This window comes from Podarcis muralis, chromosome 5 (assembly GCF_964188315.1).
Source record: "Podarcis muralis chromosome 5, rPodMur119.hap1.1, whole genome shotgun sequence".
In the NCBI taxonomy this organism is placed as follows: Eukaryota; Metazoa; Chordata; class Lepidosauria; order Squamata; family Lacertidae; genus Podarcis; species Podarcis muralis.
This window is the reverse complement of record NC_135659.1, coordinates 83,440,826-83,467,642: the sequence shown is the minus strand read 5'-3', so window position 1 is coordinate 83,467,642 and position 26,817 is coordinate 83,440,826. Positions and strand designations below refer to the sequence as shown.

At 42.2% G+C, this 26,817-nt stretch overlaps 2 protein-coding genes across 9 annotated transcripts in view; one reads left to right on the top strand and one right to left on the bottom strand.

Annotated features, from left to right (window-relative positions):
• ADNP (activity dependent neuroprotector homeobox) overlaps positions 1-4,329 on the top strand; it is a 45,854-nt gene extending 41,525 nt beyond the window's left edge. For all 5 annotated transcript variants that reach the window (XM_077929281.1, XM_077929283.1, XM_077929282.1 and 2 more), the window contains one exon: positions 121-4,329. In XM_077929281.1, the coding sequence (XP_077785407.1) occupies positions 121-3,258 (3,138 nt within the window). In that variant the 3' untranslated portion in view covers positions 3,259-4,329. The remainder of the gene's footprint in view (positions 1-120) is intronic.
• Positions 4,330-5,632: 1,303 nt separating this feature from the next.
• Positions 5,633-26,817, bottom strand: part of BCAS4 (breast carcinoma amplified sequence 4) — a 56,854-nt gene continuing 35,669 nt past the window's right edge. The window contains exons 5-6 of one of the 4 annotated variants that reach the window (XM_028735206.2): positions 23,853-23,875; positions 5,633-7,282 (exon numbers count right to left, since the gene is read on the bottom strand). In XM_028735206.2, coding sequence (XP_028591039.2) covers positions 7,201-7,282; positions 23,853-23,875 — 105 coding nt within the window. In that variant the 3' untranslated portion in view covers positions 5,633-7,200. Of the gene's footprint in view, positions 7,283-14,476; positions 16,151-23,852; positions 23,876-26,817 lie in introns of those variants that run through there. The other 3 variants (XM_028735204.2, XM_028735205.2, XM_077929284.1) reach the window with 3 other exon arrangements.

Below are 26,817 nucleotides of genomic sequence, written 5' to 3'. Positions count from 1 at the left end.
GATAGTTTCATAAGTTTGCCTTGAGGCTGTGATGCATTGAGTCAGAAGGATTAGGAAAGGGAATGCAAATCAAATGCAGTTTTTCTGATACTTGTTTCTTTTTTTTGTTTCGTTTTTAAGGACTATCGGACAAAACCCTTTTGCTGCAGTGCATGTCCATTTTCCTCAAAGTTCTTTTCTGCCTACAAAAGTCACTTCCGGAATGTTCATAGTGAAGACTTTGAAAACAGGATCCTTCTCAATTGCCCCTACTGTACTTTCAATGCAGACAAAAAGACTTTGGAAACGCATATTAAAATATTTCATGCTCCAAATGCCAATACACCAAGTGGAGGCATCAGCACTTTTAAAGATAAAAACAAGCATGATAGCCTTAAACCTAAGCAGGCTGACAGTGTAGAACAAGCTGTTTATTACTGTAAGAAGTGCACTTACCGAGATCCTCTCTACGAAATAGTTAGAAAGCACATTTACAGGGAACATTTTCAGCATGTTGCTGCACCTTATATAGCAAAGGGAAGTGAGAAGTCACTCAATGGGATTGTACCCTTAAGTTCCCGAGAAGAGGGCATGATTCACTGCAAACGCTGCCTTTTTATGCCGAAGTCGTATGAAGCTTTAGTACAGCATGTTATTGAAGACCACGAGCGTATAGGATACCAAGTGACAGCAATGATAGGGCATACAAATGTGGTAGTTCCAAGATCCAAACCTTTAATGCTAATTGCTCCAAAACCACAGGATAAAAAGCCTATGGGACTTCCTCAGAGGATGGGTGCCCTGTCCCCTGGAAATGTCCGGTCTCTTCCATCACAGCAAATGATGAACCGACTGAATATACCAAAGCCTACGTTGAATTCTGGAGGAGTAAATATGATGTCCAACGTCCATTTGCAACCGAACAACTATGGTGTGAAATCGGTACCGCCAAGTTACGTTGGTCACACGGGAGGAAGGCTAAGTTTAACAGGTAGTTCTCCAGTTTCCCTATCCCAGCAGTCTCAATCAATGAAGCAGTATTCCCCAAGTGGAAACGGCCGACCTTACCCTCTCGGAGGGGAACCAAGATCGCAGGCTACAGCAAGGTACTCTCTTTCGTCTGCCAACTCATCTTCACTTTCATCGGGCTCACTGAAATCAACATCATTAGGTCAGTCTCAGGCAGCATCCAGAATATTATCGCAGTCCACACCCAAGCCTCTTGCCGTTGGCCCTATATGTACCACTTCTGCCAATACTTCATCAACTCAGAAATGGAAGATTTGTACAATCTGCAATGAGCTCTTCCCTGAAAACGTGTACAGTGTTCATTTTGAGAAAGAGCACAAGGCCGAAAAGGTGCCCGCAGTTGCTAACTACATCATGAAAATACATAATTTTACTAGCAAATGTTTATACTGTAATCGCTACTTGCCTACTGACACGCTGCTCAACCACATGTTAATCCATGGTCTGTCCTGTCCCTACTGCCGCTCAACATTCAATGATGTTGAGAAGATGGCTGCTCACATGCGAATGGTTCATGTCGATGAAGAAATGGGGCCCAAAACTGATTCCACGTTAACGTTTGATTTGACGTTGCAGCAGGGTAGCCACACCAATATACACTTGCTTGTAACTACCTACAACTTGAGAGATGCTCCTGCCGAATCGGTCGCTTACCATGCTCAAAATACTGCTCCAGTTCCTCCAAAACCACAGCCAAAAATTCAGGAGAAGACAGATGTCCCTGTAAAAAGTTCTCCTCAAGCAGCAGTCCCCTACAAAAAAGATGTGGGGAAAACCCTTTGCCCTTTGTGCTTTTCAATCCTGAAAGGACCCATTTCTGATGCACTGGCCCATCACTTAAGGGAGAGACATCAAGTTATTCAAACAGTTCATCCGGTAGAGAAAAAGCTTACGTATAAATGCATTCATTGCCTTGGAGTGTACACGAGTAACATGACTGCCTCAACTATAACCCTGCACCTTGTCCACTGCAGGGGTGTGGGGAAGACTCAGAACGGTCAAGACAAAGGTAATGTTCCCTCCCGACTAAACCAGTCTCCAGGTGCAGGACCTGTGAAACGTACTTATGAACACATGGAATTCTCTCTGCTGAAGAAAAGAAAAATGGATGACGACGATTCCCCTTCCGTCTTTGAGGAGAAGCCTGAAGAACCCGTAGTGCTGGCTTTAGATCCCAAGGGTCATGAAGATGATTCGTACGAAGCTAGAAAAACATTTCTCACCAAGTATTTCAATAAGCAACCGTATCCCAGTCGGAGGGAGATTGAAAAGTTAGCTGCCAGTCTCTGGCTTTGGAAATCCGACATTGCTTCACACTTCAGCAACAAAAGAAAGAAATGCGTTAGAGATTGTGAAAGGTATAAACTGGGTGTCTTGCTAGGTTTCAACATGAAAGAACTGAACAAGGTTAAACACGAAATGGATTTTGATGCTGAGTGGTTGTTTGAGAACCACGACGACGAGAATTCCAGAGTCAATCCTAGCAAAACTGTTGATAAAAAGATAAACCTAGAGAAAGATAATGAAAGTTCCTCAGACAGTTTTGAGAATATAGAACAGGAGTTCAACGAAAGCAATAGTCCATTTGCAGAATCTGTGTCTAACTCTGGTCGCAAAACATCTATTAATAGTATAAATGAGACACCAGATGAAAGCATATCTAAGGAGACAACTGAAGAAGCCACTTTGGAGTCTCCGGAAAAAATAGACCAAAAGGAGGATGGAGACCCAAAATACAAGGAGAGTAGCTCTGCAGAAGAACCAACAAAGCTGGTAGCTGAAGGTTCAGACAGTGAAGGTGACCAAGAAGATCAAGATGATCCCATTGAATGGAAAGTAGAAGCATCGCCATCTGAAAGCGTCCCTGGTTCTCAGCAAGTGTCTGACTTTGAAGATAATACATCTGAAGTGAAACCAGAAACGTGGACGGATGAATCATCCCAAAGTGAAGATGCTACTAATAGTAAACCAGTTGCAGAAACTAAAGGTGCCGCCTCTGAGAGTGACGAAGAACAGTCAAAGTGGAAGAATAGTTCCTATGGAAAAGTGGGCGAGTTTTGGTCCAAGGACCAGTCACAGTGGAAAAATGCAACAGAAATCGAAGAGAGCTTGTCAAATCAGCAGATGGAGTGGCAGAACAGCACAATTGACAGCGAGGATGGAGAACAGTTTGACAGTGTGACTGATGGGGTTACGGAATCGATGCACAGCACCCTAACTGGGGTAGAGCTGAGTAGTCAGCAAGCATAAGCTGTTAAAACTCGAGACTCCATATCTTCCACTTGACAACCGTCTAAACATTTTCATTTCAGAACGACTGCTAAGTTCATTGTAAACTGGTACTGCCTTTTGAATGCAAGGTCACCTGGTTAGCGGCTGCGAGGCTGCCACACCGATTCCAGTTCTTATTTCAAAGTATGCTGTTGGCAAATCTCACTTGAGAGTATCTGCTGTGACGAGCACAGTAACTTAATGTGAAAATGGATATGTTGGTGGCTCCCAGTTGCTCACTGAAGAAAAGCAAAGGTTTTATTTTATTGGCATTTTCAACATATTTCACTCTGTATATGTTCAGCTGTATGTCTTTTTAAACATTACCCTTTTTCACATGGTAGTTTTAGGGCCAACATATGAGCTACCAATTCAATGTGTATAGTAGGACTCTGGGGAAATTGTTTTTTTTCATGTATCATTCTGAATAGTTGAAATGTATATTTGTACAGTCTTTTAGACCTATTCAAGTGATGCTTATGCTATTGTTCTTGTGTACCCATCATAGATTTGGTTCTTTTTTCCTTTTTTTTAGTGTTGCCCTGCTGTGTAATAAATGCTGTATCTAGTTTACCTAGCAAAAAGCTTGAAACTGCTATAGTAAGAATTTTGACAGACTTAGTTTTTGCACATAACCTTGTACAATCTCAAAACAGAGGCCAGCAACATAAAAGTATATCTGGACTCTATTGTATTATAGAATTTTCTTGTTCTTGAATATCCTTGACATTACAACTGATGACTATGTATTTCAGAGCCATTTTCTGAAATCTTTTAAGCTAAAAAAAAAAAATCACATGCAAGAAACAAGTTTGCAGCTACTAATTTTGACACCTTTTAGATCTGTATAAAAGCGTACTGTGTTAAAGCAGCATACGGAAATGAGTGCTGCATTTTTGGATATTTAGTTTTATCTTTAGTTAACACCAACATGGTGTTGTATTCATTTATACCATCTAATATATGACACATTGTTGTAGTATGGATAATTTGTGATCTTTATTTCCCCTTTGTATTCATTTAAGCATCTAAATAAATTGCTGTATTGTGCTTAATGTAAACATTTGCTTTATTACAAGGTCTGCATCCCTCATTCTAAAAATTCTGCTTCATTATGTTGGCTTTTGTTGAAAGGAAGCAATCTTGGATTATGATGCCTTGAGAAAATGAAAGATTTCTGCTGGAGCAGTCTCATACAAATCACAATAGGTGGCCTATATGAAAACGAATCCTATGGAGCCTCAATCAAGTTATAGACAAATACAAATGTAAAAGACCATATAGATTAACTGATGTGCAAATATGCAGCGCAGCCAATTTAAAGTTGAGCATTTTAAAGTCCCATTGCTTTCTGTGGGGAAGTTAAATGTATACTTAAAGATGGGGCAGATGAGCAACATGAAGATAAATTAAGGTAGTAGTGAACATTGGAAAGTGTTCATATATCACATATTTTTAATATAATTCATGCATTTATCAGCAAATGTTAAAAGTAATATACCAGGGGCATCTTATTCCATACTAGGAGTGAATACGTAATGATATGTATTTTCCCCTAATGATAGGCATAGGAAAAAAATACTCCCAACATCCCAGTTTGTACAGAGACCATTCTGTTCAAGTGACACAGCTTACTCATTTTCTCTGTTATTGAAAAATGTAAATGTTTCCTCCTTTTTCTAAGACTTCACTTGTGCGGAAAGAAGCTTTTAAAGCATCATAGTTTTGCTTCATTGTGTTGCGATGTGCTGGAGTCAAGGATGCATCTTGTTCTAGCAGGAAGCGGCAAGAATACAACCTGGGCAACTGATAGTGGTGGACTCATAAGGCAAAAGCTCACAAGAAACCTTACAAACATTCTGGTGATATATATTGACGACTACTTTTGCAGAGGAGGGTAAGTTAGTCTGTATATTTGCAAGTTTTTTTCCTACTAGTCACGGATATAAGCAGGTATTAGACAAGCTGGCAGTTCCTGGCAGTCAGTTAATCAGGTATTTGGAGTCAACCACAAAGCAATTAGGTCCAACTTGCATATTCCAGGCCACAGCCTGCCATGGACATAAAAGTCTAATATTTGCACTGGTGCCCTTGAAGCAGATACTGTTTGTATTCACCCCCTCTTAACCTCAAAACCCAAAACCTTTTTGACAAGAGTTCTCCCTAATGTGTCAGCATTCCGTATGTATTCCAGGTACCTGCCACATGTACTTGCATAACATTTCATAGGTTCTAAACTACTTAAACAGGACCTACTCATTTTCTGTTTCATTTTTGGTTTATGCCATAACTACTTCACAATTGCAGCATAATTTGTGAGTGTGTAATGCAGCACCAATGTCAAAAAAAAAGATTTTAAATTTTCACACTAGGTTTTTTATTTTGTGCACATGATAGTATAATAAGAAGCCAGGTGTTCTGTCAGATGTAGGCAACATGATTCTAAAGATATTTTTGTGAGTCCTCTAGGGTAACCTTGGATGAGCAAGATTGCTTTCATTTTATATTGCATTCATGAAAATCAATAGACTGCAGCAGTCTGATCATATATTTTTAATATAGCCTTCAGTATTGATCAATTCACTCGAAAGAATACAGTCGTTTACTTCTGTAGTCTAAAATCCACATCTCCAGAAATTAGTAATAGTTGTGTCAATGTGCATCGTTAGTTGTGCATGTCTTAAATGTTCTAAACAGTCCATTGCTGTTGTGAGCAAAACCAATGGAAAGAGCTGGAAGATCTTAAAGTATGAGCTCCTGTAATCACAACATCTGCAGCAACAGTTGTGTACATACACTGTATAAATACAGATACACAGCTTGTTCTTAGCTGCATGACAGAATTTAGGCATCCCAGAAGTGCCATTCATTTCAGTAGAGGCAGAACCATACACACAAAGACCATGTGCTGATCAACTGCCTTTGTTAAAATGAGTGTTAATTCATTTCATCCCTTTTAGGGAAGTACTTTGTATAGAGGGGTCAGAAAATGCTTTAAAATCGCATTTAATGGAGAGCTGGCCCAAGACATCTTGGCAGCTGAGGCAAACCACAAAATGGTGCCCCCCTGTCTGCCAGGAGGAAGGGTGAAGTAAAGATCTGTATCAGGAATAGAGATCTACACTGGGATCTGCTGTCCTGTGGCTTCTGCCTGAGGCAGCCTCACCTTGCCCTGTATATGAGCAGTATCCTGTTTCATATGGGGGAGTCTGCCTCGTATGGCTTATAAGTACTGCTTCTGATCGCTTATACCTTTGTGGTTGAGCTTGTAACCAAAGCTTCATGCCTCAAAAACATGACACTGGATGCAGTGGTCTCTTTAGTGCGCATTACGTATTTTAATTTGCTTGTTTTGAACATGCTGTGGTTCAAATAACAAGCATTTTCCAGAACTAAACCATTCAAGTTACATTTCAGAAGAATTTTGAATAGATGTGCTAGTTGGAAGGGGGGAGGTAAGTAAGATTGTGCCACTTTATTAGGCAACTTTCAAAATAGGATTTCTACACTGCAACAGCCTTGGTATAAATGAAAGATTGTAGCAGTTAGGCACAGAGTAGGAAAATAGCTTCTTGCTGCAATCCATGGTACTTAAGGTAAGTAAGTTTCATCCAATTTTGACATCTTAAATGTGCTATTCCTGCTTTGTTTACATAAACCTGTCTCAAATGCCAAATGGAAGCAAAGCAACAAGACTCTATAAAGTTTTTGTCATAGCGCAAGGACCATCAATACTTCAAAACCAGCAATTCTGGGGATTAATTCCTCCCTCATGGGAAAGATAAAAAGGCAGAAATATTACCACTCTTCCCTTCTTTGGTCTAACATCTATTTTACTCTATCCCTGTAGCTGTTCAGATCAAGTTCTCTCAAATGCTAGAGACGATTAAATGCAGCCTTAGTGGTTCTGGTACTTGCTGCCTATATATTTGATAGGAAAATAATCTTCAGTTCTGTAGAGTTCTGGCAGGCTGTAAGTGTGCTGCGAAGCTGTGGCATGTTTCTGAAAAAGAAGAAAGACATTAGTTCTCCCTCAGCTGGTCGCCAAAGAATTAGATTTTAATTAAATAGCTCCTAACTAACAGATTAAATCAAATTTAAATGTATATTGTGCAGAATACCTAAGTGGAAGTGGTCTTCTGAGCATCAAAAATATATTTGGGAATTCTGAATATTTCCAATTGCTGCAACAAACTAAAGGTAAAAATTGTTTTAAACACACACACCCCATTCTCTACTCCTGGTAGCAGCATGAGATCCAAACGAAAGTTGATATAAGTCTAAGCTTGAGTTGCCTGCAGATTTTACTGGTCATGGGAAGAACCAATTTTGTGATGAATTACCTCTTGAACTTTTGTTAAATTACTGAAAATCAAGTAAACTTATGTTTGATTTGGTGCAGAAGAAGATGACACCTATCCTGGTGGCAAGTCCTTCAAGCAACTCAAATCTTGCTGCCTTTGCTTTGTATCAGCCCTACCTCTTAAGCTGTGGATGTATCAAGTTATGTTGTACCTTTTGAAAGCTTTTGTTTTGTAAATGTATCACACTCAATACATTTAAGCTCTCGGGTCTTTGTTCCAATTCTGTGCTAGCATTTAAACAGTAAATTAACACTTAAATCTTTCTGTGAGTGAAAGACCTGGCTTTTAGGCAAGTAACTTGGGGAAAGTGATTGCTATAGAACTGAGTTTGTATTAGCTTGGCAAACATGGGTTTTTCGGATTCTAAGGCCCCCACCGGCAGACTTGGAAGCAGAATGAAATACTCCTCTTAATCCCCCCCCCCACACAAATACCCAAACTGGACCATGTGAGGCCTGGTCTGACTGCTGACAGGAAGATGCAGGTCAATGCATCCTTATTTCAGTCTGACCATTTGGAATTAATGACTTTCTGAACTTGGCCTGTGGGGCATCTGCATCCTTGTCACAGTACCAAGCTTCATCAGACCAGGCTAATATAACCTAATGTTTTCCCCCCAAAATGTGGCCAGTCAGATACTAAGCTCACAAGCAGGGTGTGAAGGCAATAGCCATCTCCAGTTGTCTGTCCCCAGCACTATCTGCCTCTGAAGTAAAAAAAAAGGTTCTGTTATGATAACTCAAAACTCTTCTGCTTTCATTTACATATAAAACTGAAAGGATGGGTAAGTGTTTAGAAGGGGGCTGGTTCTGGATTGACAGGATGGGGGGGGGAATTCCTAATTCTTGTGCGCTGCTCAAATGGCAAATGTGAGTCTGGAAGCACATTTTTAGGCATGTTTACCTGGAAATAAGTCAAACTGTGTTTTGCTGGACTTCCTAGTAATTAGATTCAGGATTGCAGCTTTCAGACTTTATGAAACTTCAGTCCAAGAAAGAAGCTTAACAAGATACTTGAGGACAAGAGAACTGAGGCACCAGGTAGTGAAATCTGCTATACTGCCAGCTGTCGGTGAAAGCCTATTAGGAAGGTCTTCTATTCTTAATCTCCTCCTCCAGAAACTGGGCAGGGGGAAAGGAATGAATAGTCAACAGGCCCTTTGTATCTTTACTCTCTTCAACTTTTAGTTACTGATGGCTTCCTCTACAAAAACCCTTAGCATTTCCCCCCATACACATATTTTTTAAATGCAATTCATTCTGAATTTCACTTTGCCATTCCCATCTCCCTAGGTCGGTGGAGACTACCACAAATCCTAGACCTGCATAATTAAAAAATCCATATTTGTGTGTGTGTGTGTGTGTGTGTGAAGAAAAAAATAAATTCCATTTAGCCATGCAGAAGCACTCTCCTAACACCCAGAGGTCCATAATGATTACAAATCTCAGTGGAATTTAAGGCATTTGATTCAGCTATAAAGTTGGAACAGGTTGATATCAAACTTGACCCACTGTAGTAAGGAAATCATAGCTGTGGCAAGGTAGGCAACTGCTTGAATAACATTCCCTAACCTTACAAGGGAAACCGTTAATGGCCTTTTCTCCAGTAGTTCCAGAGTGGGACAGTTTTAACTTCTGGAGAAGTATCTCCATTGTAGCAAAGTGACACCAAGGACCTCACCTAAGTGCCCAGGCCAGCAGGTAGCTTTCAGAGAGAGAGACCCTTTCTGACAGAGACACTGGCTATGTGTTTGGTTGCACCTCCAAAGCCTGAGCGCGTTCCTGAATTCAGATGGCCGCCTTCTGGTATAGTTAGTTTCTCGTGCTTGGCAAGAAACCTTCAACGCGGAGCAGGAATGCAAGTGGCTGGCACCAGAGCCAAAAAGGCTGGTGAGCACTGCAGTTCCTTTGCAGCTCTTTGCTGATCTCCAGCTTTTGCATCCGTGGTGAGCCAAAGGTGCTCCGTCACGGCAACCTGCCTTTCACATTGCATGGCTGCACTTCCCATCATTGCACAGAGCCTCCCTGAAATGCTGCAGAGGAGGTTTAACTGATAGTGGCACATCTCCGTCACACAGTTTGAGAGCCAACACCTCCACCCCTGGCTCATCAGCCTCAAAATGGCATCGCGCCACAGCTCAGTGGAGGCTGTTGCACATCAGCACTGAAACCAGCATCTAGTGGCTTCCTCCTGACGTTTTCTCTTGGTGACTCAGAGTCAGCAAGTGCACGGGAGGATTGCTGGTCTCGGCTTTTTCCCTTCCATGCAGCCCTCCTTCCCACTGAGGTGCCGGATCAAAAATGTGGAAAGCGCACCTCTGCAGTACTGAGGCTTAATTAAATGTGGTAAAGAACGCCAGCGCACTTCCCCTTCCCCTCCGGTGGCCCAAGTTTGGAGTGTGACCAGTGTCTGCACCCAAAGGGCAGCAGCTCAGATCAGAACAACATGGAAAGGACAGGAAGCCCTGTGTAGCTTCTGAAGTGAAGAAAATGGAGATGAGTAGCAGCTACCATGCTCCCTCCTCTTCAAAGCAAGCTGGCCATTCTCTCTGAAAAGCAGCAGTACTACTCAGGAGCTGAGCCATAGGTTGGAATAAGTTTCTTTATAATGCTATTTTTGTGTTCAAACAACAAACAAGATTGGGCACTATCCCCCTTATTGCCTAAAGTTCACATCGTTCCTTTCATTAAAGCATTAAGGTTACCAGTTAACCATAGTTTCATTCTGCTGGTCCAGCTTCCCTATTCTTCTAGCAAGTTGAAGGGAATGGATGCATTTTGTTACCTATCCATCTTAAAGCAGCACTGGCCTACAGGTGACTCCTCCCTCTGTTGCTGGCATTTCATCAGCCAGCGCAGCCAGTGGTCAGGGATGGATGATGGGAATTGTAGTCCAACATCTAGAGGGCTGGTTGTTCCCACCCTCATGTAAGGTAAGCCAACTGGTAGAATGAGTGCCAAAAGGCTTTTCTGAGCCCAGTACACTGTACATGGATTGCATTTTCTGCATTCACAAATGACACAGATTTGCATACTATTTGCCATATGCAAATTTGCACCCTCTTCTGCGGGTGGAGCTGGGCCACACAGAAGGAAATGCTTTGGTAGACACAATGTTGACAGGTGAATCCCCATAATTTGATTTCCATACCAGGAAAGGTTTCCTTTGCCTAATTTGTGCTTGCCACACTGCTGCTAGAGGCACAAGAGCCCTGCTTTCCACACTAAAACATGCAAAGAACAAGTAAAGAGAAAAAGCAACAAACTATTTGGGCAACCTGGTAATACATTTTTTAAAAATAACTGTGTATATGTGTAATATAGCATCCACAGGCAAAAAAGATGATGAGACACTAGAAATAAAAACACAAAGCCAGGTAGATTAGCACCCCCCCCCTGATTGCTACATTCCATTTGTGATACTGTACAGCAGAGCACAACTAAAAACCAGCTTGTCAACCTTGAGAAACAACAGTCTGAGCAAACGCAGTTTCACATTCTAAACTCACTTTCTGCCATGAACCAGCCACCAACTCTCATAACAGGAGGAAGCATACAATGGCTGCAATTCTAGCCCCGCTTAACTGGGAGGAAGCTTCACTAGCTTCAACAGGATTTACTTCTGAGTAGAACTGGTTAGGTCTACACTCTGTATCACAGGCATCTAATTTTAGTCCTTTTAACCAGACAGATGCTTCTTTGTACTAGGGAGTGTTTTTTTTACCCTCCACCCATGAAGCTCCAAGACTTCAAGCAAACTTAATCTGACCTGGTTGTTGTGTGTTTACTAAGATGCACAAGTCCCACTTGTATTCAGCTGAGCTTATTCCCAGGTTGGTGTGCACAGGAGACTGATTCCTAAGAGGAGTCACCTTAGGCCAGTCACTGGTGTTGGGAGACCAAGGAAAGCAAAACACTCTGCTTTTTAGTTTTTACTATTTGCCCTTTACTGGTAAAATAGAGGAAGGAAAAGCACATCTGATCAACATCTTTCCTAACAGCTTGCTAAAAAAATAAAAGTTATTCCTACTTTTCCAGTGTTCTGCCCCAGTGGCAAAGCTGTAGGATTTTTAAAATGTTAGATTAATTTTTTTGTTCGAATTATCAATATTATATGCCTTTCTTTATAGCATAACTTTAGAACTATAAGTTCTGCTTTGTAGTAATACTGAACCCTTTTGCCCCTTACAAGAAAGCCAAGACCGCAATCCTGTACCCACTTATCTGGGAGTAAGTCCTGCTAAAGGGCAAAGGAAGATGAGGGGAAATAGTAGATCTTTAAACTGCAGATATTTCAAAGGGAAGAAAATGAGCCAGAACCAGGAAATTGTACTTGATGGGGAAACAGCAGCTCTTTAATATCCCAGGCATTCCAACCAGGCCCCCTTGCAGTCCAGGCCCCCTGCTAGTCCAGCACATCATTGCCCTCTTACCTGCCTCTCAGCAGCCATGAGGGGCAGAATTCACACGTTTACCACCAGGCATTTTCAGGGGGGAGGGAGAGAGAGAGAGGTACTTCTGCCTGAGATGCCAATGTTGCTGATAGCCATGAGTCAATATTACACTATATGGGCCATTGTAAAAGCCATTCCTTGTATCTTTTTTATTAGTATTATTTCATAGAATTGTAGAGTAGGAACCCAATGGTCATCTAGTCCAACCCCCTGCAATGCAGGAATCTCAGCTAAAGCTTCCATTACAGATGAGATGCCTGGGCATAGGGCAGCATATAAATTGAATAAATAATAATATCACCATCCCATAAATTACTATCCAAGTTTGTATAATCGAGGGTTACTTCTGCAATGCACTCTGTTGATACTGTTCAAGCAGTGGTGGGTCAGTATATATTATCCACACATTCTGGAACTGTCAACTAGGAATCCACTGTCTTCCAAGCTTGCCTGTGACCCATAAACACCAAACTCTTGAAATCCTTCATACCTTCTGCTATGAGACAATTTGCTTGGGACGTATCAATGAAATGGTTATCTATGGGCTAAGAAGTTCAGTCAGGAAGGGCATGAGAGTGGTATTCTTGGAGACCACTCCAAAGAGAGACGCTGAGTCTAAACTAGCATTTTTTCTAAAGATACTCAGATAGGAAAGTAGTTTGTTAAACAGTAAGGTAAAGGTAAAGATACCCCTGCCCATATGGGCCAGTTGTGTCCGACTCTAGGGTTGTGCGCCCATCTCACTTAAGAGGCCGTGGGCCAGTGCTGTCCGGAGACACTTCCGGGTCACATGGCCAGCGTGACAAAGCTGCTCTGGCGAGCCGGCACCAGCGCAGCACACGGAAACACCGTTTACCTTCCCGCTATAAAGCGGTACCTATTTATCTACTTGCACTTAAGGGTGCTTTCAAACTGCTAGGTGGGCAGGAGCTGGGACCGAACGACAGGAGCTCACCCCACCGCGGGGATTCAAACCGCCGACCATACGATCGGCAAGTCCTAGGCACTGTGGTTTTACCCATAGCACCACCCACGTCCCCCCCTTTTTTTTGTACCATGGGGCAATTCAGACAGATGGGATTTTTTAATGTTGGTGTGCCAGCCATGGTGTTGTCCAACTGTCTTAGGACCCCTAGACTTCTGGCGCCAGGCTAAATCAAGGCAAATAAAAGGATTATTCACCCACAAATACTCATGTTCTCGAAGTGTGAAACATTTTCTAGGAGCCTATACACTACTTAATAGCTTTCACTTTCCATTTTGTTCATCTCTACTCCCAAACACTGCTTCTTGAGAAGCTAAGAAAACAGAGAAACAAAAATAAAATACCTACGCTGTATTCAATCACAATGAACTGGTGCTCACTCGATAAGACTAACAAGGGAACTGTGTTTTCAAAGTTACATCCATACTAAGGTCCAAGCAGCTGGAAAGATTAGTTCCTATTTCTCCTGGGGTTCACAGTCTAATAGCTGCTCAACAGAAGCAAAGAATAAAACATACATGGGGCACCTTGGCAGAGGCAGGTCTGTTAACAGCACAAAGTGACAGCAAGCAGCACTAGGCCAATTGTTAAAAAAAAGTGAGAGGCCACATCACAGATCTGCACAAAATCAGCAGGTTTTGCTGTCCACATAACCACCATTCTAGAATTAGACAAGATTATCTGCTTCACCATATAACTCCTCATACTTCTGTTTTAAGACCAAAACTCAATCAAGAAGAACAATTCCATACTTTCAATATCACAATCTGTGTTTGTGGGGCAAGTGACTTTTTAAAACAAACAATATCTTAATACAAAAGGAATGCATACCCAACATCTATTTCTATGTATAGAGGGCCAGACTCCTAGCACTTTTGCGTTGGATTTTCTCTGAGTCGACAGTAGTTTGTAAGAAACGCCAAAGAAGTGAGGAGAGGGGAATTCTTACAGCATCTGTCTCAGTGTCTTCATTAGTCACCGGCTTTAAAAATGGGAAATGTGTTTATTGAGTTAATTTTCCTTTATCAGCTGGTTTGGAACCCTGTTGTCAGACAGAAAGGTGGGATATCAATATTTTAAATAAGTCCAAGGTAACCTTGGGATTAGGGACATGGGTGACGCTGTGGGTTAAACCACAGAGCCTAGGACTTGCCGATCAGAAGGTCGGCGGTTCGAATCCCCGTGAGGGGTGAGCTCCCGTTGTTGGGTCCCAGCTCCTGCCAACCTAGCAGTTCGAAAGCACGTCAAAGTGCAAGTAGATAAATAGGTACCGCTCCGGCGGGAAGGTAAACGGCGTTTCCGTGTACTGCTCTGGTTCGCCAGAAGCGGCTTAGTCATGCTGGCCACATGACCCGGAAGCTGGATGCCGGCTCCCTCAGCCAATAAAGTGAGATGAGCAGCGCAACCCCAGAGTTGGCCATGACTGGACCTAATGGTCAGGGGTCCCTTTACCTTTAACCTTGGGATTCCCAACCCTACGTGGCAGTACATTTATAGGAAAGCATCAGCAGATGGGAGATGCTTCATGTGACGTCTGCTCACGACTAATTCTCTACAAATGTGTCGTCTTCCCACAGCTGTTTTCACACACACACACCCTTCATTCCCTTCTCCCCTAAGCTAGACCCAAAGATCAAAAAGTGTTACTGCTTGTGAACTCAGGGGAGAGGAACTTGCAGAGAAAACATGGGCAGGCAGGGAGAAGGGTTCAATACTCTGGCCCCACATGATCTCAGAAAATGATCAGGCATTTGCCAAAGTAACATGTAGCTCGGTCCTTGACTAGGCATTGTTAAAATTCCTTCCTACGTTTACAGATTCTGAAGGGCCTGTATAGCCATTGCCCATGAACTGCATTCTACAAAGAACCTCAGTGTAGGTGGAGTCAGAGACTAATGGCACAAACAGCTTGGTAGTTTGCAACCTGCCAAGAAGAGGCCTTCTGAGTACTTAGCAAAGTGAAATGCAGATTTACTTCAGCACATATAAAAAGTAGTGGCACAAATATAGGCAGAAAGTGGGTGCCAAGGAAGAGAATTTTGGTGCCATGCTAAAGCCCAATGCACTGGACACCAAAGTTGTAACCTGAGCCCTTTCTGCCATGCAAAATCAGGAGAAACTTGTTCTTGGAGGAGAAAAATCAACAGGTTATGAGCATCTCCATCACTCAGTAAATTTGGATATATAACCAACCACCCGGCACTTTAATAGTATATAGCATTAAGGATCACAGTAAGGGTAGGCTAAAAGAGTCGTCCTGAATAAGAATAACGTCTTTATGAACAGTAAACAATGATATATTCTTTAAATTATATCAATGACCCTTTTCTACTTGGAATATGAGTTTAGAAGATATACAGTTTGGGATTTTAAATTCCTAAGGGTCACACCCCCCGACTTCCTTATGAGGCTTGAACGGGGGGAGGAAATGGAAAAGAAAGAGTTTTTTTCCAATAATCACAATAAATCCTCCTCCACCCATAGCAGAGAGAAAAGAAGTGGGGGGTTTCATATCTGTATTGGAGGTAGAGAATGTGAAATAGCGGCATAGAGATTGGCTGCATGGGCAGGAGACAGGTGCCATGGAAAACACCAGCCACCGCCTGACTACACAGAACTGAGCTCATCTCCATAGCAATTATGGAGCCTTCATTAAGACACGTCTCACATAGTTCTAGACTTTGGAGGGCTGGACATTTACTCTGAAACCATAAAGGCACCAGTTGCTAGATTCTATACTTGAAATCACAAAACATATAGATAATACACACAGCCCTAAACCTGAAATTGGGGCTCAATCTGGCCGTCCTTACGACATTAGGGACCTCTGCTCAGCTCAGGATCCCTGGCTTCTCCTTTTTTCAGCCACAAACTTAGCTAAGCTTTCCTATATGACGTTGCCAGAAGCGACATGTCTATAAATGAGGGCCTCTGCTTGTTTTCTATCTGCTGTTTGTGATCAACTTGACAGTCTGTATCTGCTGGCACTCTGGGCTTCGTGCAAGGGCGTTTTGCTCTAGTTTCTAACACAGACTGTGCAACGCTGCCTCCGAACACGACACACTTGCGCTGAAAGGAAGAAGAAAAGAAAACGCTGAGGTCCAAACCAAAAGGCGCTTCAGCATGCTCCATCTGCTGCATGGTCCCCCAAGTGGAGGGCTATTCTTACACCCACTGCTGCGTCTGTGGTATCCACAATGGCAGACAGCTGCAGAGCTGCAGTTTCCCAGCTGATGCCAGAGGTAGTCAATTAATGAAAAGTCTCAATTAACAGCACCAGGAGGCAGGCCACTATTCTCCACATTTACACACAGAGGGGAAACGAAGTTCAGGGAGGCTACTATCCCCGCTCCAGTTATAGATAAGGCATTAATGCATGACCCAGAATCTGGAGTCAGATGCAGGAAAAATGCTAACTTCAAATGAAAAACAAACAAACCATGCGCTACACCACTATGAAAAGGAGCCACTTGTACAAACAAACTCTGCTACTTGAACCCAAAAGGGAGGCGGGTAATACAAAAAGGTCAGTGTGTTGGCCTCAAAACCATCCTGATGCCCAAGAAAGGTAGAAATAATGGGAGAACTGTTTGTCAATTAAAGGGTTAAACAGCTGCAACCCACACCCCAGGGGTCCATATAACTTTTTTTTTGGGGGGGGAGGTAATATTGGTGCACAGATCCTGGGGAGAAAAAAGCCCATTCAACATGGCAATAGCATAGCCAGCTAAGAGGGAATAAAAATAGTCTTGTGTATGACTATGTGAAAACTCTCTCTCTCTCTCTCTCACCATAGAACTGGCACTGCAGCATGGATGGGGGATGGGCAGCCAGAAAGAGACGCTGCAGTAATCATGGCGACTCCTGCAGGCTGTGCTCTGCTAGGTAAACTACAGTGAAGCACTGTGTAATAGCAACCGCTGGCCACAGCAACTGCAAAGAGAAAGAGCTAGAATTTTCCCGGCAGGCCAGGAAAGCTTCGCTCCTACTGGCCAGGAGAGAACACACACAAAATGCACACACCTTTCTTGTCGAATTAGAGGCAACAGGAGCCTCGGTGTTCTGCAGGTTAAGTGCAATTGCACGAGGGCAAAGAAGTAAAGGCGGTTTAACACTCAACCGGTGCAGAATGCGCAGCAAAGCTGCCGTTGCGGCAATGGGATCTTTGGATATTCAACTGCTTCTGTTAGCAGGAATGTTCATCTACCAACAACCATTCTGAAATAGCCTATTAGCGCCGATTCTTTGAAATGAGCTACTTAAGAGCGACTAGTGCAAAAGCTTAGATTGCAGTGCAGTAAAAGAATGGCCTGCAATCCATGCAGAGAAATGTAACGATACCAACGTGCGAACGTACTAACTAAAGTTTTTAGACTTTAATAGTTTGCTAAAAACAACTGTAGTTTGTTCTGACCAATCTATGTTGTTGTTGTTTCCATTTATATTCTGTCCTTTGTCAAAAGATCTCAGGGCGGCGTACGACATTAAAAACATACAAGTTGTGCCATTTGTTTTGTTCACAGGAAATACATAATGACAACCATCAGCTGGTAAAGAAAACGTAAAGGCGTGTCCAAACCCAGAGTTAAAAAGGTGTGGGCTGGAGTCTCTTCTCTGCCCCTTAAATCTGATCTTCCTTTGATCTTAATGTCTCCCAAAGCCTTCTTTTCCGCCCTCTTTAAGCCTGAGCAAATGGAATTTTGACATCAACTTTGGTCCAGGAGGCAGATCCTTTTAGGGATCTGGTCCATGGAGCCAAGAAGGTTCCCTGCTCCCTCTCTACATGATCCCACCTATTCACCTTGGCTAGGGAGAGCCATTCAAGATGAGCCTGCTTCAAGAAAACGGGTGGATAAATAGTACAGAAATATAAATTCTACACTTTTCTAACCCATACCAAGGTTGAAGTAACTGATAGTTAACCTAAAGAAGGAGTCTGATTACTAAATACAGTCGTACCTTGGCTCCCGAACGCCTTGGTACTCAGACGTTTTGGCTCCTGAATGCCACAAACCCGGAAGTGAGTGTTCTGGTTTGCGAACGTTCTTTGGAACCCGAACATCTGACGTGGCTTCTGCGGCTTCCAATTGGCTGCAGGAGCTTCCTGCAGAAGCCACGCTTTGTTTTCCAAACGTTTGGGAAGTCGAACGGACTTCCGGAACAGATTCCAAGGTACAACTGTATATCAACACATAATTTTATTACCTTTCTTCAAAAAGCAACAACATATGCCCACCTCCCTTGTCTGACTTGTCTTTCAGACTGCAAGTTTCTTGAAGGCAGGCACCTGTCTCTTTTTTCCAAAAGATGCTCTGCGTTGATGGAATAGTACATATAATAGGCTTTGGGGACAATCCTATGGCAAGATTTGCTGGAATGAGCAGATTGGGATGCAGAGGATCTCCATCAGTATCAAGTCCTTGACCCTGGCTCAGCCAAAGATACATTGGCTTAATTTGCTAATCAGGACTCAGCCATCTAAGTTGAAGCTGGCTGAGCCAAGGCCAGTGTAAGGACCAAAAGGAGGGCATTCCAGGGGTGTGGCAGGTGCAGGACCAGAGAGTGGGGACTTAGGCTGCATCTCAAGCCTGCCCAGCTCAGCCATGTGACTTGGCAACCCAAAGTAGAAGACTATTTTGGAGGCTTACTTGCTTTCCTTGTGCTGGGCTTGTGCCCTGCTATGGAACAGAGTTTGGGTCTGCTGTACTTTACTTTGCCTTAACTTACCCCAGCTTGCTTTTCACTAGTTGCTTGTGCATAGGATTGCTCCCCTAACCATTATTTAATTCTCAAGGAAGAAAATATGACAATCCTAAAAAGTGGTTTACATGACACACATGCCATCATGTTTATGCTATGTAAAGTTGCACCACTGTGGTGTTATGCTGGTCACAACAAATGTGGTTTGCACATTTTCTCAATGGCAAGAAAATCAAAGAAGAGAATAAGGTTATAGACATAATATACATATAGATACTTCTTTTAATTTGTTGAGGTGGGGGGAGTATTTTTTTTTGTGACTAATGTAACTCAAGTAAAGTAAGTTTTACTCTCCCAAGTTCAGCTGATTGTACTCCTAACATAAAAAAAATCTTGTCATATTCACCACATGAGAAAGCAAACTGTCAATACAATAAAGGGTCATTAACCTATTCTCTATTTCATTGGAGAGATATTTAACTGAACTTTAGGGGTAGGGAACAGAGAAAATCAGAGTTATCTTGCATGTCGTGCTTCTGGTTGTTTTGCTCATGTGTAAAACGCCATTTTGAAAAAACTGCCAGATAATGAAACTTTGGGAAATTATCTTTAAAATGATATTGAACAGGTTAACTATATATGAAAATGAAAGATGAGTCTGTAGGTTGACATTTTCATAAAATTACCCATCCAACTATGAACAATTACTTTCTTCAGAAGGAAGTATTTGTATGGTAGGCCACTGCCTGCCTGTTCTTCTAGATAATGAATAGCATGTGTTTCATATATCAACCCTCTGTTTTGCCAAAGGTTTGCTTCAGTTTAAGTATGAATATAAGAGAAACGCACCCTTTTTAAACTAGGGGCTAGGCTTCTGAGCACTATTTCTATTTCTTATTGAATAAAAACTAGCTAGAGTAAAGGAGACAAACACCAAAGAAGTCCATGTTTCCAAATCCCTGATATCTGAAAAGTTTGTGATGGGACCATCCATAAAATATTTCCAAAATATGATTGTCATCAGCCCGGTCAATAACAATGTACACTATTCAGTGCCTTCATGTTTAGAACTTGTCAGTTGAACATATCAAAAATAAGAAAGCACATCATCAGATACAGGGCCGTGTTATGATAATAGTATTTAATCTGCATTTGCTAAGAGCCCAATCACTGCAAGATTTATAACAGCTTAGGGTACAGGAAGCCATGCACAGCTGCTTTCTATTCTTTATTGTGTTTTGGAATGCCGTGAATATTTGCAATTTCGGGGTGAACAACAAAACTGCACATCCACTTTCCCCAAATGGCAGCAGGTATTACAAATATTACCAGATCTGTAAAAAAAGAAAGAAAAAACTAAAAGAGGCAGCTTCATCGTGCAAGCTGTTGTGCATTTATGTCAACCGCACCTGCGGTGCTAACAATGATAAAGATCTGTATTAAATTACGGTGCTGTGTTTTTGAATGGGCAACATGACAAGCATATGTGATGCACATTAATGATTGAAATCTACTTTGTGAAAACGGCATAGCCACTTTTGTGGACAAGTGTCACAATCGCGTGATGCCATTGTGACACGAAAGCAGAAAAGGCTGTGGAAATAAAAGGAACAGGTTTTGCACACCCTTATTAATTTTCATCTCCTTATTAAAAGTGGGTAATTTACATTGTGGACAAATGAATGCGTTGAGAGGAGGGGGAGGAGCCGGTTTCAAAACTTCACACTCCTCTGTTATTCCTCAAGGACTCATTGATCGCCGAACCTCAGCACATATCAGATATTTCAAGTGGAACAAATTCATTAACTTGTAAACACTACTTAACTAGCTGCAAGTCCATGACAGAAGCCTACATCATTGTTAAAATCAGCGTCTAGGGGCAAGGATTGCGTTTTGTGTGTTAATACTTGCCATCTGCTCATGTTACATTTTCACCACAGGAAAAAAAAAATTGGAATGGCAAGAGAGTGCTTCTAGCTTATGCGGAGCTACTGTTTGTATAGATGTACAAAGTTGAATGAAGCAAAGCAGACAAACCCACACCACAGGGGAAAAAAGAGAACCTGAGCAAAGTTGAGTGGCTTTTCAAGGTATTGCTTGCGCCTTACAACCACCACACTGGGAAATCCTTTGGAGGGAGAGAGAGAGAAAGGAGGGGAAAGTGCCTGTGCATATTTGATTCTCCAGACAGCAAGAAATTTGCCTCAGGGAAAAGCTCTGTGGAGAGAGTTGGGGGAGGTGCGGTGCGCTGAGAGTGGAGCGAAAATGCCTTGTGTTGGGAGGCAGGCGACAGATCAGCCAAACGTTATGACTCCTATAGGCCACAGTGAAGAACAGCACCTTTGCTGCAACCACCATTACATCACAGCCAGAGAGCTGCTAGCAGCCTACAGAAAATGGCCATAATCCGACCCAGCCAAAAGCAGATGCAGCAGCACACACCCCACCTCTCGCCATGCCGCTGGAGACTTACATAAGTGCTTCTGCTCACCGGAAATCAGTATTTCCTTGAAAGCAGTTGCCCTTTGAAAACGTCCATCGGAGGCCTAGGTTTTATTCATTTTTAAGCAGAAGACTGGCCTGTTGCTATTGAAAGCGTGAGCCTTGGTTTAGCCAGGCCTTAACGAGTTACACTCTTCCTGCTCCCCTTGCAGAATACTGGTTTTAAGACTGCGCAAGGTATTCCACATGGCATGATCTTATTATATAAAGTCCTTCAACAGGGAAACATGAAACGGACCTTTGGAGAAGAACACAAAACTAACATGCAGCTTTATCAACAAATTGGTTTCCTTGGGGCTTTTTGCTACCAAACAGGTCCATAAGAATGTGTTGCTGTTTTTAGAGTTTGGGTAATAGCAGTTTTTGATTATGAACTGAGGAACATGCTGCCATTTTGTAGGTGTTCAAAAGGACTGCAGAAATATTTACATTCTGGGGTGTTAAAACCAAAGCAAGTACATCTCTGTTAGGTATGTTGAGTTTGAGAATGTTCTCATGTCTCATCTAGGTTTTTTAATTCATCACTTGCATCTCTTCTGTACACTGCAATCTCATTTCTCCATTCAGCAAAGTATCCTTGTCTATCATTATGAAAGGCAAGGGTGCTAGACAGAAGTCTTGAAAGAAAAAAAAAACCAGATTGAAAATGAACCCTTCTTCCCAGGTAGATGATAAGTTTCATAACCTCTGTTCATAAATTTCACAAGGTATTTACTATTAAAATACTTTAAACAACTGATAGAATAAAGTCTTATCCAAAGTGATATCCAAAGTCTTGAGTAGTCTTGGATTCACTTCCACCTGGAGCTGGATTGGGTGGCTCCTGTGGACCAATCAGACTGTTGCATTCTGAATCCTATTGTTCTAGGACCAATCAGACTGCTGCATTTTGGGGGTCGTGAGTAGTTGCAGAGGGGAAAAGGAGACAGAAGACTTTCTTTCTTTGGGTTTCCTTAAATTAGCTTATCTTAAGATTTAAGCCAATGGCTTCCATTTTAAATCAGAAAAAAGGTGGCGTGGGTTTTATCTTTGAGGAACACATTGATATGAGAAACTCCCTTTGGGAGGCTATTTATTTAAAATCTCATATAACAATATTTGTTGCCTGTTGCTGGTGAAGAATTGTGAATTTAATCTTGCTGGGGGTTTTAATTAAATTTTTACATATTGTGAATTAGAACACTACTTTTGGTGAGGGCAAAGTTTGTATTTCTGTGTCCCATGGTTTTCTATGAAAATGTTATACTTTAGTCTGGCTAGTGGTGAACAAATGGCTATGTATTGAATAAAATCATGTTTACATGGCCAAGTGTTCCATTCAGAAGGTTTCCAAAAACAACCACCATATATTTGGTGTCAACTTCCTGAAGTTAAGTTATCCTGGGATCCAAACTAATAAGTAATTCTCACCTCAAAGAAGCCCTCCATCCTTTAAGGAAAGATAATAGCTCAGTGCTAAAGCACAGAAGGTTCAAGGGCTGGGAAAGAACTCTCTCTAAAATTGTGGTGATGTGCTGTCAGCCAGTATAGATGATACAGTGGTACCTTGGAAGTCGAACGGAATCCATTCCGGAAGTCCGTTCAACTTCTAAAACGATCGGAAGCCACGGAAGCCATTCAAGTTCCAAAAAACGTTCGGAAACCGTAACACTCACTTCCTGTTTTGTGGTATTCAGGAGCCAAAAGGTTCAACTCGCAAGGCGTTCGGGATCCTAGGTACGACTGTACAGTGGTACCTCAGGTTAAGTACTTAATTCGTTCTGGAGGTCTGTTCTTAACCTGAAACTGTTCTTAACCTGAAGCACCGCTTTAGCTAATGGGGCCTCCTGCTGCTGCCGCGCTGCCGGAGCACGATTTCTGTTCTCATCCTGAAGCAAAGTTCTTAACCCGAGGTAATATTTCTGAGTTAGCGGAGCCTTTAACCTGAAGCGTATGTAACTTGAAGTGTATGTAACCTGAGGTACCACTGTACTGAGCTTTGGTCTCTCAATGTAAGGCAATTTTCACACTTGTATTTCTACATGGTCATACACAGCCTCCTCTGAAAGCGGTAATCCTGCTGCATCTCTGTATTGGGAGTGATTGCATACTCTAATTACAATGCTGCAATAGGACAAAAATTTACCTCCCCCCCGTGAGGATATGTTAGAAATATTCTGAGGCCAAAGCATAGGTGCAACATGCACCCTACTCCAAGGTTCATATTTTGGGCTCACCAGAGCCTTTGTTTAATTTAGTCTCACGGTGCACTACGTAGCAGTTCTCTAATGGCAGCAAACCGTTTTGGAATGACAGCTATAAATTGCCAATCAGAACTTTATTCCATCCCAAGTCTCATCAACAACAGCATGACTTTCAGAATAGGGTTGCTATTCTCGGCTTGAGAGTGAGAGGGAGGGGAAAGAGGATTAGAGTAAAATAGTGATAGTAAGCAAAATGAATGAAGGGAAAGAAATCAGCCAAAGTGTAACTTGTCCAAGAATGTTATTTCTGTGCTCTTACTACCACATTAAGCTTTTTAGAAGCAGAACAGGGCAATCTGAATCAGCATGCCCTCTTTCATATTTACCTTCCTGCTTCTTTGTCAAAATCCTGAAAATCCAAAGGGGGAAGCAGAGAAGAGGAAACCGATTTAGTAGTTTTTCCATTACTTCAGTCACCCTTCGTAGTAACAGATTCCAGATGTTTATAATCCTAAACAGGGACAGCTGATACATCGGAGAGGTGGGGGTGCAGCAAGCCCCACCCAGACTGCCAACAAGCCGCACAACACAAAATACATAATAAAACAAAAACAAAGAAATACCCCCCCCATCCACAAACACATTTAAAAGGCCAAAGAATATTAATCAACCAAGGGCCTGGTTAAAGAGAAATATTTTTGTCCGGCGTCTAAAGATGCATAGTGAAGGCACCAGGCAAGCCTCCCTGAAGAAAGCATTTCACAAATGGAGGGGCCAATGCAGAAAAGGCCCGTTCTCGTGTTGCCACCCTCTGGACCTCTGATGGAGGAGGCACACGAAGAAGGGCTCAGATGATGATCGCAGGGTCTGGATTGGTTCACATGGGAAGAGGCAGTCATGGGGGTATTGCGGTTATGAGCTGGTAAATTAACTTGTAAAGGAAGAACACTACAATTAATTCAGTTAGAGCCAAAGAATTGTTATTATCCAGTGCTTTACATCCCTAGATCTTAAATATATCGGTCTTAAACCCAGCTCTAATTTGATGCGATGTGTGTGAAACTAGTAGTAGCAGCAGCAGCAGCAAAGAGAGGCACATCCACCAAGTTCAATGATGCCCAAATGACTATTTCAAGGCAGACACATATTAGATGTGTGCAAATGGAAGCAACCACCAAGAAAATAAAGGAAACTTACATTTAGTCACCCTGATCCAATAAGGTTCAAATAGGCTGCAGTCTATGTGTGATATCCAAAGTCTTGAGTAGTCCCATTAATGGCACTGGACTTGAATTCAACAGGCCTGTTCCCTAATGATCAAAATTCAAAAGGATCGTTGCATTTGGCACTGAGAGCCACACTGCAAGTGTTTCATGAGAGCAGCAGAAAATTGGCAAAGCTGAGCTTCCATGCAGTTAGCACAAAATTTTCACGAATGTTACAGCTACTCAACAGCAGTCAAGGTGAAATATACTCAGAGTCAAGAGTGGATTCCATGCTCTTTATTCAGCTCATAGTGGTGAGGAGGAATGGAAGTTCCCCTAGAATGTTTGCTTTATATACATCATTTACACAATGGGCCCCACGTGATTGGCTAATTCCGGGATTCACCTGTAGACCAATCAGGTTGTGGATTCACTTCCACCTGGAGCTGGATTGGGTGGCTCCTGTGGACCAATCAGACTGTTGTATTCTGAATCCTATTGTTCTAGGACCAATCAGACTGCTGCATTCTGAATCTTATTGTTCTAGGACCAATCAGACCGCTGCCTTTTGGATCCTATTCAACTCAGTACATAACACAAGGGCAAGCAGGAAGGGTGAAGCAGGATGTAAAACTTGCAAATAGGATGTGTCCCATATACACTTTAATTTTTACAAAGTTCCTACTCCATGTTACTTTTCCCCCAACCATTTAAGTATTTCCTGCAGTGTCCCAAAGGCAGCTTGAAACTGAGTTGAGGGGATGGAAATGCAGTCCGGCAGTTCCCTTGTGCTTCTTTCTGCTGTGTCATCTTTGCCCTTTGCTGCCCTTGGTTTTTTAGAGTTCGGAAGGAGATTGGGAGTGTGTGTTTCCCCCACATCTTTAAAAACAGACCCCTCAACAAAGCCTTCTCATTCTATCACTCTTCCCGTTCTTCTTCTGAATGGCATCACTTGAAAATTATACATCTATTTACAGGATTTAGTAACACATTAGGCTGGGTTTGTCTTTGCCCAAGTGTAAATGTTAGGTTCCAAGTTAAATTTCATGTAAATCGCCATGCCGTCCCAGGGCATTACCTAACATTACAGGCAATCTTTCCTAAAGAGTATACTGATGGAATTCACATCCTGGAAAACAACCACCAATATTTAAATTACGTCAAAGGCTTTCCAGTCATTGGTGTCTCAAATTTTCTCTGTAATCTCTCTCTCTCTCTCAAAAACAAACAAGAACAAATATTTGAAAACGTGATGAGCATCTGTAGATAGAACGGCAAATTTACTATACGAGTTTGCCATTATCAATCTGTCTTGTGAACCAGAATTTGAGATGTGGGATGTTTCCCCCCCCCCCATAGTTATACATGCTTTCAGAACTTGTTCTAAACTTTGAAAAATGAAGTGCATAACATTTCAAAAAAGCAACAGGGTTCTATTTCCAGCAAGGCGGCGGTGACTGCATTGGATAAGTGTTGCTAAAATACCTTTCTAAAAAGTGGTAGGTGTCCAAAAAAACATGACTAATCTGACCTAACCTAAAGTGGTAACACCACTCAGCCGCAGCACTGAGGAAATGGCATAGGAGGGGTCTAGCCAGAGGCATGCATGAAGTTGAGTTGGGGGAGGGCGAGACAGGAAGGCAGCAATCAACTCCCCAGACCAGACTGTGAGAGGCAGGGCTAAAGTGAAATCCTAGCTAGAAGCAGAGCTGTACAATCCATGCAGATGTGCTCCAATACACTCTGGGAGGGAATTTTAGTATTTACTACAGCGCACCACAAACACAAAAGCTGTGCCACTGCCCTTTCCAAATGAATCATTTAAATGATTTTCAGGAGACATATCACTTTAAGATGTGTCTGGGGTGGAGGTTTCTGGAGTTCCTCTTCATACATATTAGCTTTCATTATGGGTGCAAGTTTCCAGCCAAAATTGGAAAATACAAAGTAACGGACAGCTAAGGGGTGTCATTATGGCTCAAAACTATGGCTCATTTAGCCACAAATTACGATTCCAACAACCTACTAGACTAGCCTATAAACTCCTAGCAGTAATTCTTTATTGTTATTAACACAACTCTTTGAGCACTCATGTGATTCACAGGTCTCTCGTATGCTTCACTCTCGCATTTTTGCTGGGTGGGTC